The 21,044-nt window shown below is 40.2% G+C and overlaps 1 protein-coding gene across 6 annotated transcripts in view; it reads right to left on the reverse strand.

The window, feature by feature from the left end:
• PIKFYVE (phosphoinositide kinase, FYVE-type zinc finger containing) overlaps nt 1-21,044 on the reverse strand; it is a 77,715-nt gene that overhangs the window by 30,742 nt on the left and 25,929 nt on the right. For all 6 annotated transcript variants that reach the window (XR_006164580.1, XR_006164581.1, XM_042784410.1 and 3 more), the window contains 12 exons: nt 20,581-20,748; nt 14,983-15,045; nt 12,793-12,922; nt 12,273-12,453; nt 10,908-10,982; nt 10,131-10,238; nt 8,193-8,333; nt 7,382-7,508; nt 5,049-6,235; nt 3,506-3,606; nt 2,266-2,337; nt 682-853 (listed from right to left, as the gene is read on the reverse strand). Coding sequence is in view for 4 of the 6 variants with exons in the window: in XM_042784410.1 (XP_042640344.1) it covers nt 682-853; nt 2,266-2,337; nt 3,506-3,606; nt 5,049-6,235; nt 7,382-7,508; nt 8,193-8,333; nt 10,131-10,238; nt 10,908-10,982; nt 12,273-12,453; nt 12,793-12,922; nt 14,983-15,045; nt 20,581-20,748 (2,525 nt within the window). In the remaining 2 variants the exon portion in view is untranslated. The remainder of the gene's footprint in view (nt 1-681; nt 854-2,265; nt 2,338-3,505; nt 3,607-5,048; nt 6,236-7,381; nt 7,509-8,192; nt 8,334-10,130; nt 10,239-10,907; nt 10,983-12,272; nt 12,454-12,792; nt 12,923-14,982; nt 15,046-20,580; nt 20,749-21,044) is intronic.

Here is a 21,044-nt window from a genome sequence, read left to right on the forward strand (position 1 = left end):
AGGGTCTTAAGTTTTACAATGTTTAGTGAGAGATGAGTATCCAGTTGGTAATGTTTTCTTAGCTGAATTACAGAGTAAGTTTCAGATAATACACAATCTTACCATCTTGTGGTTTTTTAAAGCAATTTATTATTCCTCTAATGAAGATTTTACTTACTTTCTAATGACTACTAAAGGAAGTCTAGACATCATATTGACACAATGCAGACCGCCCAGCCCATAGCAGATCAAAGAATACCAAGTGGTTTTAGCCAATTACTAAGCCAGTAGGTCTCAGTGTCTGCTCTTCTCCATCCACATTCTTTTGATGCTTGTGCTGATTCACTGCAGGGAAGGGACCATTACTTTTCACCTACAAGAGGGCAACTCCATTTTTCTCCTGTGTCAGAGATTAGTTTCCAGCTTTGTATCAACTCCACTTAAACCTATCCTCTCAGAGCCAGGTTTGACACTTTCCAACAGGACTACCTCACACAAGATGTTTCACCCTCAACAGCCACAATTCTACAAAAGGAGTTTGTAGATAGGTGAGAACATCTGTATCAGTAACAGGTTTTGTGCTAGTTTAGCCATGGCTCCAGGGATGAGCACCTTCTCAAAAATGCTGCCTTTCCATACAAGGCCAATCACAATAGGAATTCTGCAGAAGAATAGCAATGATTCTTAAGATCACATCCTTACCTGTTTGCACAGTCTACACCAGGAGTAAGTAAGAATGGTATGCTGGTACCCAGGGACTGGGGAGTCCAGCTCCTTTAACACAATTTGCACACAGCCTTGTCCATGAACAAAGCGACGAATGTGGTGCACCATTGGTGTTTCACAGAACATGCTGGGGCATTGGTAGGAAGGCCTTATAGAGAGAAATGGAAACACTTAGGAATGATCATATGCCAGGCACTGCTGAAGAACTGATTCAACATATCTAATATGACAATGTCATGGTACTATTTATCTTTAAACTGTAAAAGTTACCTAAGCCTTTAGTGAAGGCTGTTTCTGCAGAAGAGTGAATTGTACTCATTCAAAAAAAGCGCATAGGGAAGTCCCCTTGCCAGCAGTAGTTGTGTAGATCCCAAAAATAGTGACTGGATACTGGTTGTTATTGCAATCTTTTTACAATGCATCACTTTCTACTAGCATACTCCATATAGTCCACAAAATATGGATCAAGCACCTGGAATTGCTTGGCACCAAAATAGAGGATGACTTTGGCAGTGTACAAGAGCAAAGGCTACTGAGGACAAAGATGTGCCAAAGAGCCTTCAAAATAGCAATGTTTCAGCTTCTGAAGGAAGAGATGAACAAAATAGTGCCATATAACCTCTCTGAACAGAAAAACAGATGATTTTTCTATGGGTTGGTTTCTTTTAAGTCAGGGAAGAGAGACTGACATCAGAAAAATAAAAGCTGAGTTGTTTAGATACCAAAGGGAAATAGGGAATTCTTCAAAAACAGAAAGAGCATAGAAAAAGCCCGGATCCTCTTTTTTCACATGAAAAAAAAAGAATTACTGAAACTATGGAGATTGAGAAGCATTCACTTTCGCACACACTAGCTAGGTAGAATAGAGAAACAAGAACTGGCAGTACTGGTTATCACTGAAACTTAACAACTTGCACCTCTGTCAGATGAAATAAATTACACAGTACTTTGGCAGGGCTACAAGTGTTCTGGACCATTTACATTAGCCACCTTGCAGATATGACAAAACCTTACTGTGAGACGTTCAGCTAACATTAAAGGAGTAGGTTTTTTCCAGAATTCATGCGAAAGCTCAAAGGAACCTCAGAAAATTGCAATCAGTACAGTTGCTTGTCTCAAAAAACAGACATTTGGAATATATGCTGAGACTCTTAACTAGGCCCTTAGAGCCAAATCACTGTAAGAATGTGCTAAGTGAACACATTTGCTTTTATGAACTTGTTTTGTTTTGTATTCTGTTCCACAGTCTCATTAAAGGAAGGAAATAAGAGGGACAGGACCAAAGTGGGAAAGCAGTGGATGTACTGGTTTGTAAGAAGTGAGCATGAGTAAATCAATTCTTAAATTCAGTTCTTGTTTCACTACCTTATGATAATAACACAAAGGGAACAGCAGATTTAAGGAGTAAGCTTTACTAGGACACAACCAGCTCTGTGGACTTGCATGATATTCTTCTAAGTGCACAGGAAGTACAGTCGATTAAGAGGGAGGCAGGTCAACTTCACCAACCAAAAGTTTTTGTTTTGTTTAGAATGAGATTTAGAATAAGTTCCTCCTCACCTGAAACAGTAGCGCTCCAGAAAAATCCCTAGAGTCAGGTCATTTTTCCCATAGAACTCCATGGTCACAATCCTAAAGCAAAGAAAGAAAAGCTTTAGAGGGTGGATGTTGCCAGTGTTAGCTGTGCAATGGCCTTTAGGTGCACAGATCTGTACACACTGCTGGCTTGTTTTCAGCCCTGTAGACCTTCAAAGGCTTTTTTTTCCTCTTGACGACCCTTCCTAGATCACTGCCGTCAAGTTTGCTACTAATGAGATCAGAGTCCTACTAGAACAACTTTAAACTTGACATTTAGAAGTTGAACACAAGTCAACTGCACTTTTGAAGATGATGTTCAAGAATATCTAGATACAACAGTCTAGACAGCTTGAAGCCTCAAATACTAACATTTAAACAGTTACAAAAAGCATACATGCAGAAGATGAAAAAAGCCTTAAGAAAGCCTTGTTCTTCTAAAAGATTTCATAGTAAAACTCAGGTAAGCAATCCACTTAAAATGTGTAAGCATCAGTGCGTCACAATTCAGACATCTCTAATATCAGTAATTTACACCCTATTATTGTTGCTGTTTAGTAAGCATATCACCACCTTCTCTGGTTCATTCCTAAACTTTTACAGGAAGCCAAGACCTCTCCCTGTAAGAGAGAGCCATCTTTATATTTTCACCCGAGCAAGACGATGAAACACTAAGACCTATCCTGTTTAGTAGAGCTAGAAGCATGTCATAAGTTGCACACAATTAACAAATTAAAGCCCCTTAAAGCTGAAAACACAGTTAAAGCCCTTAACACCGCTGATTATAATACGAGAAAGGTAGCAATATATTTCAACGCCACTCTCAGATAATACTATCTAGAAGTATTCTGAGATTCTCTCAAGGCTTATTTTGGGGCTTGGACATTAACTCTTATATACATTATATACATTAACTCTTCCCCACAAGACTGTGTGCAGCACCCTCCCCACACATACATTATTCTGCAGTGAAAGGAACCACTAAAGCATTTGGTTTTAGGCTGGGCTTTCTCATCATACCTTCAGAATTACAAAGGCTATGGGATACTGCTCTGGATTCACCTGACCAGGCAAGACAAAACTATTTCGGCAACAGTTTCTGTTACAGGACGGGTACAACCTACAAAGTAGTTCTCAAAGATAGATCACTATGAGGCGAGCACTAATGCTGACTTAGGAAAAAAAGATAGCAACTATACATGTTGTAAAGGAGCAGTTTTCATACCAGGGACTAACACAGGCACTTGGAGCATTGCTGGACTGAGCAGAAGAGCTACTGAAGAGAACACAGAGCCTCTGGTGGTTTACTGGACTCAGGCAATCCACCTGATAGAGAAAAAATACCGCATTTACTGTTTACAGATACCTCCATCCACATACAACTCCTGATGACAAAATTCTGCTTTAATAGTTTTATTTATAGACGAACCTCTGCTTGCTCCTTTTGTACAGATTAACCTTGCATTGTGTCTGAGCTTCAGGTAGACTTGTACCATGTATAATTGTTAACTGCCATGTTTAGAACAGCATAACTAATATGCGCAATGAAACCAATGCACACGTGTGTGTTTCTGTGGAAAGGAAGCTAAGGGAAATAGAAAACAACAGAAGCCCTGAGAGAAACATCCAGAGTCTCTAAAGCACTGTACAGTTTAGGACACCTTGGAGTCAAAACCCTGCCAATATGTTATACCTCAATTATTCATTCAGACTACAGAAAGACTTCCAACTTCGTTCTCTGTGGAGAGATTTACTACACTGCTGCCGGAATGGATCTGTTTCCCCTTCCACGCCCTACAGAACTATGAAGTTACCAAATACTTTTCTTTGATCATTGAACAAATTCAAAACAGCATCAACCAGTCTGATCCAGAGCAAGGGCTAGTCTTACAGTTTGTAAGATTATGGCCTGTGAAGCTACACAGATTTACATTTAAGCACCAATTAAAAAGTGACTTCTGCTCATGAACTTGGGGGTGATCGGTTCAGGGACCAAAATGGTTTTTACTGCTGCAAGAGATCAGTTCTGCTACTCTTGTTTGTAGACTTTTTTCCTGGACAGCTTCCAGTTCAAGACAGGCCCAACATACTTTTCCTCGGATACAAGTTTAATTGCTTTCATAGTAGTTTTCCAAAACTTTCAGTATTTTGATTACAAGCCCATACTACCTTGCTTTGAAATTTCAAAGAAGATTCCCCACTACCATTATGAGATTCTCACATTTCTTCAGATCACTCAAACATTTACAAACAAATACTTTAATGTAATTACAGCCTACTGCTGTTTTTGTGACATTAAGGCCGCTGAAGATGAAAACACCACCCTTTTAGAAATCACCAATACAAGTTTCAGAAACTACTTTAAGTTTGCTCCCCCTTCATGTACTCATTTTCAGAAATCGGTCACATACAGTTGCAATGTAATACACTGATTCTTAGCTGGTTTTGTGAATTTCTCAGAAATTAGAGTCTCCGAGAAGGGAAGAGGTTGTGAGAAATTTTGCAGCCACACTCTTGTTCTTCTGTCTTTTACCCACATTGTCCCTGGTTATACTGACTTGTTTAAGCGCCCAGAGCACTGCAATCTAAAATGGAGTTTTGATCTATTCAAGAAAAAATAAAAACAAAACCAAATAACAAACCAAAAAAAAAACCACACACACACAGAAGCTCTGGTTTAACATTTAATTTGAGACACTACACCTTCTGTATTACCAAGGAGAAACTGATGTAACCTGGGTTTTCAGTAACACAGCTTTGAATCTTACCTTATGAGACCATGAGGATTCACTCTGAGCCAGTCCCTTCTCATCCTCTTCAGTTCTGCACCCAGTTTTTCCAGTAGGGACACTAGACATATCCTTACTTTGGGCAAAAGGATCTGTGCTTTTCTGTAGTATTCTCCCTCCTCTGGCCCGATAGTCAGCCAGCATTCTGGCTAAACTCTGGCTATCACCTAGATGTTCTGCTATTCTAGTATTAACCAACTCATGAGAAGGTAATATTTGGATAGCCTTGGCTTGGATACTCCCATTCATCCCTTGTAGTCCAGAGAGGTCCCGCAATAATTGTCTCTTCCTTCTGCTCTCCAACTCCTTGTATTCCTTATTGAGGAGAGGAGACCAATAAACTTGCTCAGGGAAGTATTCCCGGGCAGGGCACCTCATGCCTTTTTCAGTCAAAAGAAATGGTTCACGGAACATCATTACAGGAGAAATACAGAGAATGACATCTTTCAACTCCTGCTTAAATGCTGCAGAGTAAGTCTTGAGACGATCCTCAGAAGAAGTTACCTCTTCTGTGACATATAAACCAGTATCATCCTGGAGTGGGTCTCTGAAGACTCTCATCTGACTCTTAGACTCCTGCAGATCATCTGCTTGTTGAAGAGGCTCCAGAGTCTGGCTATCCAGAGTGACCAAGTGCTGGTCCATGCCATGGAGGGGCAGCAGGGATGTTTCAGGTATTGCAGGAGGTACAGAGTTGAACACTGGAAATGGTGACTCCGCTTTGTGGTGCTCTTGCTGTTTAGAGGACACTGTTTCCAGTTGACTGTTCTCTTGGTCACCTCTCTCAAATAAAGTTCTTTGTTCAAGTAAGCTGACCTCATCAGAGGACACTGACTCAGAGATTACAGGCAGCTTTTCAGAGGATAGTTCAATGTCTCTGACTGCTGTGCTGAAATTCTCACTATTGAAGAGGTTCTGTTGTTCGTTTTCATCTCCTGGCTCCTCAATAAGGGAGTGAAAGGAGGTGTTTTTGGTCAGAGTAGGGGGCATGGCAAACTCATCCATAAGGAAAGAGATTTCCAGCTGGGAATGATAAGCCACACACACCATGAAGATCAAGATCTCCTTCACACGAGCCAGTTCATACTCTGCAGCACCACACAACTTGATAGTGCAACCCAGGTGCTGGGGACACCCTTCAAAGAACATGAGGGTTTTTGTTTGGTCTAGAAGAAAAAAAGAAAACAAACATAGCAGTTAGGATAACAACTACAATTAACCTGTTCTTGGATATCTCATATGCTGAAGAGACTGTAACAGAGACTAAGACCAAGTAACATCTGTAGCACAATCCAGCTGCAGAAATTCACATCACTGTATTGAAATAACTTACTTTTGCAAGCAAAATAAGTATTTGCTATGAAACTTCTCGTTGTTTGTAAAACAAGTCATCATAAAGTCCAAGTGAAGGCCCCATGCAACATGCTGGCCTGTATTTTAAGATCACTGTAGTCTCCATACCAGTGAAGCAAAAGAACCACTATCCTCTCAGGCACATCTGCTCATCCTTACAAATAAAAGCCTACAAGATTTTGAGTGCATTTTAAAAGCTGGAAGGGGACATGGGGAAGTGGAAGGGGAAGAGATGCAAAGACTGCATCTCAAAAAATACTTGTACCAACAGCATTTGTGTGTGCCAGCAGCATTGGCAACCTGTCAAGTGGCATTTGTTCATTCTTTCTTTGCAGACTTCCACTGCCTAAAGGGGTTAGAGAGAAAAAGGAACCTGATTTCTCAAAGATGAACAATGACTGGTCAAGGGGCAGTGTGCACAAATTGCAACAAAGCAAATTTTAACTGGATATGTTAAGGTTCGACCAGAGGATCTTGCAAGGTCCCTTCCAACCCAAGCTGTTCTATGATTCTCTGCTTTTATGTAGAAAAATTCTTTATGCTGAGGATGGTTAAGCAACTGAACAGGTGCCCAGGCAGGCTATGAAATCTCCATTTTGCAATATTTTCAACAGTTGTCTGACAAAGTCCTGAGAAACCTGATCTTGCACTGAAATTAATCGTTCCTGTTTTTTACAGGAAGTTGGACTAGACAAACTCCACTGTTGTGGGAAAAGAAAAAACAGTTTGGAAGGAAGAAGCTGACCCTTAATCCTAATTAAATTTTAGTGTCTTATATCTTAGTAAGATCATGCTTGTGTGTCCATAGCTAGGTCGCTGTAGTTCCAAGATGTAACAGAAGAAAAATGAATAGGAAGGATACTTGATCATACTAAGCACTCACTAGTTCAGATCTAGTTAAGAGGAACAAAGCGTTTATCCTTTCACACACAAACTACGACACATAAAGCTTTACTCACCATTGGGCAACTGAAAAACTTGCATATAAAATTTATGACAGGTTCCCAAACGTGGTTTGGTCAACAGCTGATCCATTGACATCACTAAGTCTCCCTGGGTCATTCGACTTACCCGGTCTAACACTTGCTGTAAAAATGGAAAGAACAGTAAGAATCTACAGTGCAAAGAGAACACTAGCATCCTTAGCTTGCTCTTAAAAAAAGAGAGGAATACAAAAAACGCCAGCATGATTCAGGAAAGCCCTCACTGAGATGCAAACTCTGGGTTAAACCCAGTCACACAAATACATACCCACAATATACAAGAATCTTAGAAAAGCAGTTGAGTAGATATTTCTGGTGAGAGGTAAGATTGTGCCCTTCCTTGGGGATATCTGGATCTGTTCAAGTGAAAAAAGTTCCAGGAGGTACAGTGCAGTCAGCATAGCTCTAGCTATCAGGACCTCAGCCAACTCCCACAGCCCCTCTCTGGCTGTCTGTACCCTGCCTCGGAGGGAAAGAGAGGCACTCTCGGGATCACTGAGGACCTATGCAGAATTTGCTACAAACAGGAGTCAGAGTTAACTAGAGCCAAGTCAGGGTACAAGGACCTACCAAGCAAGGACACAGCAAAGTTGCTGTGAAGAGCTGAGGAAAAGTTACTCTCTAGGTTTGCCGTCTTGCCTTCTTGGAAGAGAAGTACCATTAAAAAAGAGCCCAGGTTTGGTTATAGGAGAAAAGACGACAACTGTCTTCCTCCAGGGAGTTTGCTACAAGGAGAAATTACAGAGATCTACCACAAGGCCCAGTCTGACTGACAGGAAATGCTCACCGGCTTGACATTGATGACCAGAGTGATACCATGCTCTAAGAGCATGTCCTGGGCAATTCGGGACACAGTCTTCTCAACAAGGACCAAATTAGGCCTCACATCAACTATCCGCTGTACATAGTTCTTCAAGAACTCCCTTTCCTGCAGGCAGGAACAAAGTATAGCAGTTAACTACTGCTCACACACTGGAAAACACACTTAAATGCATAATAGTACTGTCTCTCTCATTTATATACTGACTTTTCCTACAAAACTGGTAAACCACTTATCCAGAAAGCACCATCAGTTGCCCATCGTGCACATTTCCCTGCTCCCACAGCACAACACCCAGTTTATCAGTAATTTGTTATATGCACTAACTGCACGTGAGAATATAGTCCATTGACAGTCTGAAGCGGAATCCAGACATATATATAGAGAGATGCACTTTACATCCTTACATGGAAAAAAGGCTTTATGTTCAAAAGCTGCTAGAATTAGAGCATCCTAAACCAAAGCTGTTTACAATATTATGTTGTCCACCTTCAGAAACATGCTAGTGTTGAGTGCTGGCACTCTGAGACACTTCCATTCACAAAGAGTATGCCAGTGCTCTATGCCCCTACAAGTCTGTACACAGAGCCTCAATCCCTAAATCTGTACTTGGGGACAGTGCTTTTGGAGTAGGATCCCAAATGCTGTGCACTGCAAAATTGCTCTTCTAACCATGCCCACCTTCTGGCTTCATCTTGCTATCCCGCATATACTTTTATTACCACGCACAGAAAGAGAAAGCAGAACTGCAACTCTATGAGAACTAAAGGCCTACAGTGCTAGAGGGAGGATACAGCTTCCCAAGCCAGGTATTCTCAGTTGTGTTATTGCAGCTCATATCAGTCAGGTTTTAAAAGTTCTGTGCAAGAGAAAGATACCACAAAAGCAGCTTGCGAGATTCTCAGAACATTCATGTTGTTATAGCAAAGAGAAAACTTTTGCTAGAAGCTAACCTTTTCAATTGAACTAGTATTTCTGTAGTATTTTCTGTCTTATAGGACTTTAATGCAGATACACAAATAGTTATGATCATGTTCTGAAGCAGACACTGAAATAATCAGAGACCAGTATTTAGGAAGAATAGTATATATTTCTACATTCAGACAAAGGACAGGTCGCAGTATAAGCTTTTACTAGAAAGCCAAGACAAATTTTATTCCTAAAGCTTTCATACCTGTAATCCTGCCTGTTAATCACTAAACAGAAGTGGTCTTAAATGCATGCTAAGGAAATAGTCAAATACAGAAGCAAACATGATGGCCCAAGCTCTGCAGGGCACCAAATAACCTTGTTACAAGTATCTGGGCAAACACCTGAAGACCGATTCTCAGACAGGAATGCATGGTGTTAAAGGTCTATCATTTCAGTGTTTTCATACTTAATACACCTCCCTGTCACAGGGGCAGGGCACCTGTTAGAAAGTGACATTTTGTAGTTCATCACTTCATTAGGTTGGTTGTTGCCCCATTTTTTTCAAGGCTGACAAGAAATAACATGGGTGCAACCCTCACCTACACTAACTTCTCTAATATTTCTTCATGCACCCAAACCATATCTAACTCTGACCTTCTGACCCTTATGTTCCTTATACAGTGTATCATTAAAAACAAAATATGTTTTCTAAAATGCTGCATTTAATTGTGAGCATCATAAAACTACTCTCAATACATGTAATGATGACAAAAAACCCTCAGCACAAGACTACAAGTTTGTACTGTATTTATTGCAGCAGTTTTCTTAGCTAGTTGCTAGAAGAGGAAATTTTTCTCTTTCCTATGCAATCCCACTCACTCAACTCCACCTTACACACTGAAAAAAAAAATAAATCAATGTGCACTGATCATCGTTTCATTTGAATTACTAGACCTCAGGCAATTTTAATCTAGAACAAAAGCATGCTCTCACCTGAAGTACTATAGGGTCTATGCAGGTAAACTTTGTTTCTTCTCGATAGAGGTACTCAATTGAGCACTTCAGCAGAAGAATTTTAGGATTTTTTAAGCAAGAGTTCATCTAAGGAAGACACAAAAATAGTTAAAACAAAAATACAAACACCTGGAAGAAAAAAATACACAAGAAAAAAAGACAGACATCCCATGATTGATTTTTTTTTTCCCCCATCCTAAATGTGTCTCAGCCATTCCTCCCACCACCACAGACCCAACTATGCATTCTTCCTTCTTATAAAGATGTTACACCCAGTTGTTGGACTTTCACAGCTACTGTCCAGTATGAGTTCAACGCTGGAGGTTTCTACAGTCATCCCCAAGAACCCTAAAGTCTTCATACACCTCATCCAGATCACTCCTATCTTGACCTCCTGTCTTATTTAAAGGCTCACTTTACTATGTTGTTGTAAGTCAGAATCACAAATGTCTTTTTCTGGATAAGACTTGGGGTAATTATTAGATGCCTTCTGGGGCAGTAGGGGTAGAAACGATTTTTTTTTTTGTCTATACATGCACGAGGAAAGCTTCCCCTGCTAGAATCTCTGGGCTAAAAGAAAACCGCTTGGAAAAGAAATGCTTTAAAAGCCATTCTTGCTTAGGATCTCAAACTAGAGAAAGCTTGCAAACCTCCTGAGTGGTCAGAAAAGCTTCACAACACAAAAAGGAAGTCACAGCACACTTGCTCCCTCAGCATGCACTATAGCCAGCACTTGATTAATCAAGCCTGAATTACCTTTTTGTGTGCAACATTCTTAGTGCAAACAAATCCATTCACGACCATGGAGTCAAATTTCTTTCCACCAGGGATCTAAAGCAGCAAAGAACATTTTTTGAACTATCATACACTCCCATAACTTCTAGTGCAGTAAACCTAATACGTAGAATACCTACTGTAGCTGATGTGCAAGCTTCAGCTACACCCTCAATTACAAGATGACAGATCAGATACAGTCATGCTGAACACACAACTCTTCTCCTTTAAAGTCTGGCAGACTAAGGACAACAGGAAAACAAGTACTAAGTTCCAGTATCTCTACATCCCTCCCAACAGATGTTAAACTAGGTAGACTTTAGAAGATAAGGGAATTTAACTTCTATAGGCCATGGGGAGCATGTACCTTTGCACATGCCACTTCCTTTAACAACAAACAAGTTGTAAGGAAAAGAAAGAGAAAAGGAAAAAAAGGGGGGCAAGAAAACCAAATAAAACTCTACCTACTATTTGAACACATCAAACACATGACTGGTATGCCTAGAGTCACAACCGTTTCACAGGAGTAATAAATAAAAGGTTTCTGAATAACATGTTTCAGCAGACATTTCTGTTATTAGCATCTGAAAAGAGTTATGAAGAGCTTTCACCTCTGAACATCTGCTCTTTAAACTGGAGTTTCAGGAGTTGTTGCTGCCTGAAGAGATGCCACAGGGCTATCACCAGAACCATAAGGCTCTCCGCGTATCGTACGTGGCTTTCAAGCAAAAGGAGCCTCCTGATGTGAATTTTGCCAAAGAAAAATAAGCCCAAGCTTTTGATCCTCAGTCACACTAGTTCCCTGGATGTTAGTTTCACATCAGTGTCTCAGAATAAACTCTGCATGCCACAATTCCAGCCTTACAGTTTGGCAATGTCAACACTGGGCCATCTGGCAGAACTAGATGCACCATCCCAGAACAATTAAGTTTTCTGCCTGAAGAAAGTCTTGGCACGGGAGGAGTTCAGTCCTCCATAATGGAGAGTTATAGGGCAATAGATTGCTACATGGAGTCCTGCAAGCCACTTATCCAGCATTCAGTACAGCTCAAATCCAAGCATAAAATAAGCAGAAACCAAAAAAGGAAGCAAGTCATTACAGAGGTGTTGCACTTTGCTACCTTCTGCAGCCTACAGCCTGAAAGGTCAGCTTCAGGGCATTAAAGAACCTTTCACAGGATAAGTTCCTCCTGTGCAACTTCTTCTAGAACCACAGTTTATCCAAAGGCCGCGTTGGCCAATTACACTACTGAACAGACTACGGTCAGGGGGACTGGAACTCTTCTCAAACAAGGGGTGCTGCTAGCAGCTGCATTAATTTCTCTACATCTACAGTTTGAAGCTTACTTTTTTGATGTGGACAAACTGGCGGATATCCATATCATCATCTCTGCTCTTGACATCGGGCCGTACAGTTTGAACTACCTGGCAGACTACAGGTACAATGATATCCCTCCAGGACAGTGACAGGGACTCATTGTACAGAAGCTGCTGAAGCAGTGCCATCATGTGGTTGTGATTAGCAGACCTGTAAAAAAAGGCAAACCAAATAGATTTCTCATGAGAAAAATAGCCATTAGTTGAAGTCACATCTCAGAAGGAAACTTCTTAACATTTACAGTGCAGGAAGCCCTCTGAAGGAACACCTGCCTAGAACATTCTACAGTCAACTCTAGTCCTGTACTTCAATACATAAAAGTCACAGGGAAAAAAGCAATTAAAAATGTAAAAATTATGTTTTCTTAATGCAGATTAGTTCCTTGTATTGTCCACTGTAGATCAAGTCCTACTGAAAGTTGGTGGAGTAGAGGGGCTTCAGGAATTGTTACTCAAGATACAAAAATTCTTTTTTCTATGTGTTTCTTACAGCAGCCTTTCCATGGCTTGTTTCTCCCCATTCTCTTCTCTCAGAAGATCCAGATTGCTGTGGTGCCAGCCTAGGGGCGTGAAAAAGAGTTCTTTGGACTTCTCCTCCACCCTCCTGTTGAATAATGACTCTGAAAGAGACAAACACACTTTGTTAACATAAAGTCACAGCTGAATGCCTGTCTTTCTGAAAGGCTACTTTGAAAAGGAAAGGATTTACTAAGACATAAGTCTAAGCCTCTTGAAATACTGAGTTTGAGCTAGACATCATGGTAACATGATGCAGCAAACAGTTTTGAGTATAACAGTGGTGAACGTACAAAGGAAAAGTGAGCTACTAAATTCATCTACTGCCAGTACAGAGCAGACTGTTTTCTCTTATGGAATTGAATTGTTACCAAGTTTGTCAAGACAAAGAAAAATCTTATATCCCAGTTATAAGTAAGCAGCAAATTCCAAATACTGTATATATTCATAACACATAATCATAATGCCTTTTAGATTTAGAACATTGGTCAAAGGCACTAATTTGATCCACAAAAAGCTGATGCTTTCAAGACATCTACATAAGTATGATTAAAAGATCCAGTTATTTTATTCAGGCTGCAGCACAAGTATCAAAAGTATCTTGGTAAAGGCCTTGTTTAGTGCATCTCCCAAAGATATTTTAAAGAAATACTATGCTACCAATTCAAAAGTCAGACTTCTGTACCTTTATGTGACTTGCAGCCCTGACCCCACACAGCACCTCTTTGCTGCTCAAGTGCAGAGGCTGCTGCCAGCAGGTTGGTTCACCTAGCCTATGTCACAGTATTTAATACTACAGAATTCTCAAGGATCTTCTGTCAATAAAGTGACACAAGCTTTTCAAAAGATCTCAGTACATCTTCTCACTTCCACCCACCTAACCATCATATACGGAGGTATTTCTCTGCTACAATAAACACGACGCAAATGAAGGCTGTATCCACTGAACACAATTTTTTAAATCCTAAATGTCAGCATGAACTATAGCCATTTCTGCTTTTGGAAACAGAAAGCATGTTTCAATAGTATAAGACGGCCCTCACTTGGAGGGGGCCTGCTGCTTTCAATCACCATATCACGTAGTAACTCCTCAGAACTGTTCTCTGTTTTGCAGTACCATGATTAGAGATTATTTCAGCACAGTTTTCTGTGCTTTGAAAGAGTTACTAGGTTACTTCCTACACAGATATTATGATATTATAAAGGGAAGTTATAAACTTCCCCATTCTTATAATGGCTGACTATATTATAAGTCATTTACACTAGTATTGTATAATTTTTCATCAGCAAGTGTGTAAGCATTCAGAGTTCAAGCTTAGAACTCTTCAGAGTGTGTGATAAAACTGCAAAATCCTTATACAATAGTAATCTGAGAAGACTATTGGAAAAAAGACTCTTTAAAAACAATTAACTTCTTCCTGATGCTCTATACCCAAAATTAGCTATGTAGAAGATTGACAGAAGTTACATTGTTTTTTCCCCTTTCCTTTCTCCTGCAAAAGCTCAGTTAAAAACAAAGCCTTAGTTTAATCAAAGACTATTTTTATGGATTCACAGATATTGGGGTTTCCCCCTTATTTCCTCCTCTTGTGAGCTCACCAAAATCAATAGCATTAACTAGGAGAAAAAAGCCCACAAGTGAACCTAGCCAAGATACTGGAAGGCACATGGGTTTTAAAACTCTCAGCTGTGTCTAATGATATTTCATTTCAGAAGCAGTAGTGGTGGTGGTAATGACAGGAAACCCAAAAAGATTTAAGAGATGAAACATTAAGCTACTCTGTAGAATCAGTGCAGTTAATCATATCATATCTTCATTTGCTTGCACAGAAAGTTAAAATCTGTATCTGTTACATAAATTTGTGGGTAGGGAAGTTGTGAACAGACTTGTCACTTAGAGTTATTTAAAAAAAAAAAAAAAAAAAAAAAGTAAAAGCTTTTCCTTGAGTGCTTTTGAATGAAGAAATCTGAGAAGTGAAAAAAATTTCAGCTTGAAAGTTCATTCAAAAAAGTTAGAGTATGTGTGGCAAAACAGATACATAAAACTATAAGCTCAAATTTACTGTCAAGTATTTCTAAAGGGCCAATGCCCTATTAAAGGAGTATTGAGGAGTTCTCATCATATTAAAACCACAGAACAGAAACATTTGAAGTTTCTCCTTACCTTTAATAAAAGCATCACTTATAGAGAACATCTGCTGCCCACCGTTTTCAGGATTCAAGTACTCTGAAAGAAGAGACAAGAGGGAGATAGGCGGAGACAACAAAAATGACAGGTTACACTGGTGCACCCATATAATTATAATGTACACGCCCACACCAGAAGAAGCAGCATTACTCATCTGAGTGTTTAGTCACCAATTTAGCAACAGCTTGATGTGTGGTCAAGACAAGAATATCCTCTCATTCTTGTTCTATCAAAAAGTTCTAAGACAATGAGAAAATAATACTTATTACTGTGAAGAAACAAAACAAATGGAGTAGATACGAGCAAAGACTGAGCTAGGAGTTAAGAGTTTGCTTTTCCAATGGACTCATGTCACAGTCTTCTAGATCTGAATACAAATGTATTAAGCTGCAAGCAGACACCATAGGGAATGGCCTCCTCACTATGGTCTAAAAAAAAAAAACAAAAAAAACAAAAAAAAAAAAACACGCAGCTTCAGAAGAGATTTTGCTCTCCCGTTCCAATTAAGTATCTCAGACTGAGGGAGAGACCAGACATGAAATTTACTTTACACAGGGAAGGAAACAAAAGACAGCCTGCCTTTCAAGAGCTAGAAGTCTGAAGTCTAAAACAGTTGGAAGTGTTTTGATGAATCCATGCTGACAGAGGTAGACTCCCAGCAACAAAGGAAAGAAATAGCTACGTATCACTTTATATATGGGAAATAGGATGAAGCTCCATCTACTACGCTTGTTTAGCTTGCTAGATCTTGATCTTTCATGCAGGGTGGCTACAAAAAGCTTTCTTTATCCAGAGGTCATTAGCTTGTTGTGCCTTTACTTGGTTCCCTGCTTCTACAAAAAGGGATTGCACAGTGGGAAAGCAAGAGCAATAGTCCAACTTCTTCCACAGTGTGAAGATCCGAAGTCTGAAACTAACCTTTTATCGCCTTTCCTGAGAATGGTCCAGACCTACTGCTGCAAACAGAATGCAAAGCCAGGCAACTTTCAGACACCAACAGAAAGCAACAAAAGGTTGACAGGACACAAGCAATCACAAGTCTCTGAACAGCATCAGTCCAGAGACCCCTTACATGCTAACAGTTTAAAAATGTGAGTTTATCTGCAGTTGCCCAGTTTGCAAACAGATACTCAACAGATGATCAATGCACCAAAGAGAAGTCGCAAGCCTTCCTTGCAGCTTTATGGTTATTTGCAGATTCCTTTCATCTCTTGCTTAGATGAAGAGTTTAGCATTAGAAGCAACCTACTACTTAATAAAAGCTGGCTTGTGCTCAGCATTCATTCACCCACAGCCCCATAGACTACCTAGAGAAAGTCATGCTATGCTGTACCTACAAATGAGCGTGTATACTAGCACATCCATCCCTTTCCACCTTGCAACAGCCTCAGGGCAGCAGCTCGTACTGTGAACACACTCAAATTAGGTCTGACACATATCCCTGACTGGCATGGCCGAGGCAGAAGTTAACCCCAGCTGAAACCTAACCTTAGTTATGCTCTGGACAAAGTGGCACCTCCAAACTAGGAACACTTCTCTTCAGTACAGTCACACCTCCTATAACTTTGCTTCCAGTTGTGCCCTAGGGAAGTTCCTGACAACGTAAGATACCATACCTCTTCCTAGACTGGACACATAATACATTCATAGGTGTGAGTTTGAGGTGGTGAGAGTAGCTAACACACACATTTCTTACCTCACATCATCCCTACACGCATTATGCTCCACAGAACATTGCGGGCAGGGAGGGAGAGGAGGTTCCCGGAGCATGTTTTATAGCCTTGTCTGCAAGCACTTAGCTTTCAAGAGACTATCTTACAAGCTCCCCTAAACAGCTTCACCAAAACAAAACGACAGAAAAAGAACCAAAAAACCCCACCCCAGAACATACGAATTCTTAGGTCTGATATTCAAGGGCATCATTGAAAGCAAATATCACAATGCACACACAAGTTCACAGGTCTCCAATAGAAACCAGCAGGTACAGATTTTAGACACCTTACAGACTGCTCTGGTTAAACATCAAAACAGACTGGCCAGCAACCACAGCTTTTCCTCTAGATGCACAAACAAGGACGCATGCATCCACAGATACACACTGAAAACTGAGGTGTACCTTTTCAAAAGAAGGTGCACCAAAGGGGCTCCTGGCAACAGCACGCTAAGCCTTGGCAAGCGATGGTGATAAGTAACTATGTCACGGTTACTCAGATTGTCTTCTCTTTCCCCCTCCTAACTAGATGCAGGCATCAAAAACTAACTACCCAAAATACCTGCTACCAGTATCAAGAACATCTGGCTGCAAGGACATTTAAAAAACAAAGCTGCTCTATTAATAACGGTATCTATTTAAAAACAGCAACTAAATGCCACATTTCAAATAAGTCAATCTCTTCCCCCCAATTTAAATGCAGAAACCAATCTTACTTTGTTTCCCATTTCGATACACACTATAAAGTAACATTGTTTTTAGTCAGATAATAATGTAAATGAGTCAGTATACTCACTTGTAAGATACTACAAGCCAGCTAACTTGGAGTCACTAGAATTTCATAGAAACACGTCAGACATTAGTCAGCCTATAACATCACAAGAAGTCCTGCAATTAGACTCAGACTACATACAAAACACTGTGTTCTACAACACAGCTAGTACATCACAGGCTGTTGCTTCAAAGCAGCTGATCCCTTATTCATTTGAAGAAACCCACTAACCTCTCCAAGTTTATCTGCACTTCTAGCACTGATGTTTTCTCCCACCAGTCCTCCCCCAGTGACTGTAATTCACACAGTTCGGAGGAAATTGAGTTACTAGCCTCAAAAAGTGGGTGTGATCTTCAGTTTTACTTCATTATCTCAAAGAAAATCAAGTCGCTGTCATCCACTCTAAGGACAAAAGACAATTCCAATGAAATCAAGCCAAATACATGTCCATGATGTTCATAGGGAAGTTACTGACCCCTGACAGCAGCAAACACACAACATTGCTGATTGACTGCAGTACTCTGTTCTTAAAATAACCACGTCCCATTTTACATAGAAGCTTAACTATCTAGTCTTGGCTAACCATTGTGATACTCCGTAGCATCCTGAGTGGCATCTTTTGTTGAATATAGCCAAGATAAATCAAGAACACAAGGTGAACGTCTTCGTGCTTTAATATTTCCAAAACAAAGTTTCAGAAGTCATCCATTTCACTACTCTAGGCACTGCAGTACGCACTCTAGGGGTTTATCCCACCTAATTTTTGAAGGCCTTGAATAACAAGTGTCTAAGTACATACGAAATTTCAGTCTCCCTATTACCAAGAAGTGTTTCTTGCTATTCAAGATCTTGTCATTCACTTTAACTTGCTGGTCCCTGGTTAGGTCTTTCCTCCAAGGACTCTCATGCCAGGAATCCAAAAACAAAGATGTACAATAAGTCCTCTGTATTTGCAGAAAGTACAGATTTTTTTTTTTCCCCCAAAATTAAGGATAATACCTACACCTCCACGATGCATTTTAATAACTCGCAACTCTGCCCTATCCTAGTTCTGGGCATATTACTGTTATTTTCCCCTCAAGGGAAATCCATTCTCTTAAAATGAATTGTTCCCAGTTTTATACTACAAATTACACTCTACAGAAAAACCCGATTAAAAGACCACACATTTCATGAACAGGCAACAAACACTAGTCAGCAGAGATTCACCAAAGATAGAGTGCTGCCAATATATAAAACTCAAAGGCAGAAGTCTCTCTCATTTCAGTCCCTTCATCACTTGCCTTTTCTGCTCTTCTTCTCTGAGTCCTCCATCATCAAAATCTTTCTCACAAGAGTTTCAGTTCTGGCTATGAGAAGCCTTGATTTGGTCAACAGTTTCCGAGAGAGGTAGGCTCTCTTATGTTTCCCCTTCATCATGTACTGTTTTTTGTATAAGGAGATAAAGACTGAGATATATCTGAAACCAGGACTATCACTCCACAAGTCCTTCAACACTGCTCAGAGCCAAACTGACTACTGCTTGCTTTACTGCCAATACACACTGATAAAAATAAACCTGCTACAGCTGTAAACTCACAGGATACTGCAGCACACCTGGGTCTGTTTCAAGCTCACTTAATCCAGCATCCCTCCTTCCTAAAAGGAATTTGTTAATACATTCTCCTGCTCCACACCTTTCCTTCCCTGCAGATGCATTTAGCTTTTCATTTGATTAGGGCACAAGCTGGAAACAAGTTGAAAGGAACCAATAATGAGCTGGTGTCAGTAGTGCTGACAACCCATATATACTGTTGAGTCATCTGACATCAACTCAATTTTCGAACCTGCTCTGCTCCTCTCTTTGGGGCAAAAAATAAGCAGTTGGATTTCCCCTCTTCTAGACATATTTTTAGCAAATAAAAAAAGGTGACTACAACAGGCACTGATAAATGCCTCTTTTAATTTGCCTCATTCCCTCTCCCATGTCTAACACATTTTCAAAGTCATCTGTGACCACTTCTCCTTCCTCCCTCTCTTCAGTGACCATTTCAGTTTCAGAAAATGCAATCTGTATGCAAGCATAAGGTTAAGCCTTGCATTCTGATCCACAACAACAGAAGAAATCTGTTACACTTTATAGAAGGATGAATCTATTACGAGTCCAAAGTGTTTAATACTGGATTGTCTTTCAAAGTTTGAAATACTGAAGGGGTGCGGTGACAACAATTAAGAATAAGAAATTCCTTAGAAGCAGCCAAAGATAGAAGTCTACAAAGCTGATGTAACCGTAGGTGAGGAAGCAGAGCAAAGACAAGTTGCTACCCAGCATGTAAAGCAACTAGAATATACTAGACCCAAGCCAGTGGCAAGCCCTGGTTTCAGTCAGCCCTTGTCCAATTTAGAGAATGCTATTATCAACAAGCAGACACATTATTTTTTTTCCATAAGGATTCTGATTATAGTTAGAGTCTTTCGATTTAGTACTTATTTAGGAGAAAAAAAAAAAACTTCTAAAAGAAGTCTTCAACACTGAGTATTTGATTTCTTCCTACTTCACAGAAGTGGATGCTCTCTTTTGAACAGATGTTACATATATGGATTATGTCAGGCCTTATCGCTTGTCAGTAAGATTATTCTGTCAAATGTAAGCTTATTAAGGTATAATTAGAAGTCAACACAGAGCTCTTCCAAGTTAATTTTATTCATTTGTTGTTTTGTTTTGTTTTGTTTTTTTTTTCTTGCTTGTTTTTCCAGTTTAATCTCAACCTGTAGAGACACATATCAAACTGGTTTATGCACAGACTATTTTTCCACCCGAGTCAGCCAGAAATTGTATATGTGGATCTGCCCTATTATGCATGGGCAGAAGGCTTTGCTTTAACTGCAAAGAGAAAGTCACAGGGGAAGTTACACACTCTGCAGAGAAGGTGTTTCAACAGGGCTACTGAGCCTCCACAGAGGTGAGCACATCAAAACTGAAAGAAAGTGCCGGCTAAATATTGTATTTCCCCCTCTGCAAGACAGCTACCAAAGTAGTGTCCAAATAGGTCAGTATTATTAGGGCCCAGCTCTCCATCATGTGCAACTCCAGCTGGTGACTACCTCATACCTTTTTGGTCGGCAGGGTGAGGGGGCACATGTGGGTACTTGGAGTGCTTCTTGATATGGAAGTTCACGTTGTCCAGCTCCACGTTCAGGCTGATGGAGGCGGCTGAATCACTGTCCATTGTGGACTGGAAGCTGCTGACTGAAGTGCGCTTGCTAGGGCTGGCGGAGTCTTTTAGTGTTGGGTAAGGGGGAAGATACAGGGAGGAGAAGGGTTCAAATGGGTATCATGAGGGTACCGGAGAGGAGAAAAATTGTCTTTAATACATAAAGACCAGTGTGCAATGCTACAGGAATATAGTATTTTCATAGTTCTAATCTTACCCTCATGTGTGCATGCTGACATATTGGGCATTCTTTAGTGCATTACGGTAAGGCCCAAATCAAGCAGAAGTCTGCCTGAGAAACAGAAGTCAGCAATTTACATGCTCCTCCTCCATTAGAAGTACGAAGCTTTACCAGTTCCAC

Source organism: Tyto alba, unplaced genomic scaffold (genome assembly GCF_018691265.1).
Source record: "Tyto alba isolate M040663 unplaced genomic scaffold, T.alba_DEE_v4.0 Super-Scaffold_7, whole genome shotgun sequence".
NCBI lineage: Eukaryota > Metazoa > Chordata > Aves > Strigiformes > Tytonidae > Tyto > Tyto alba.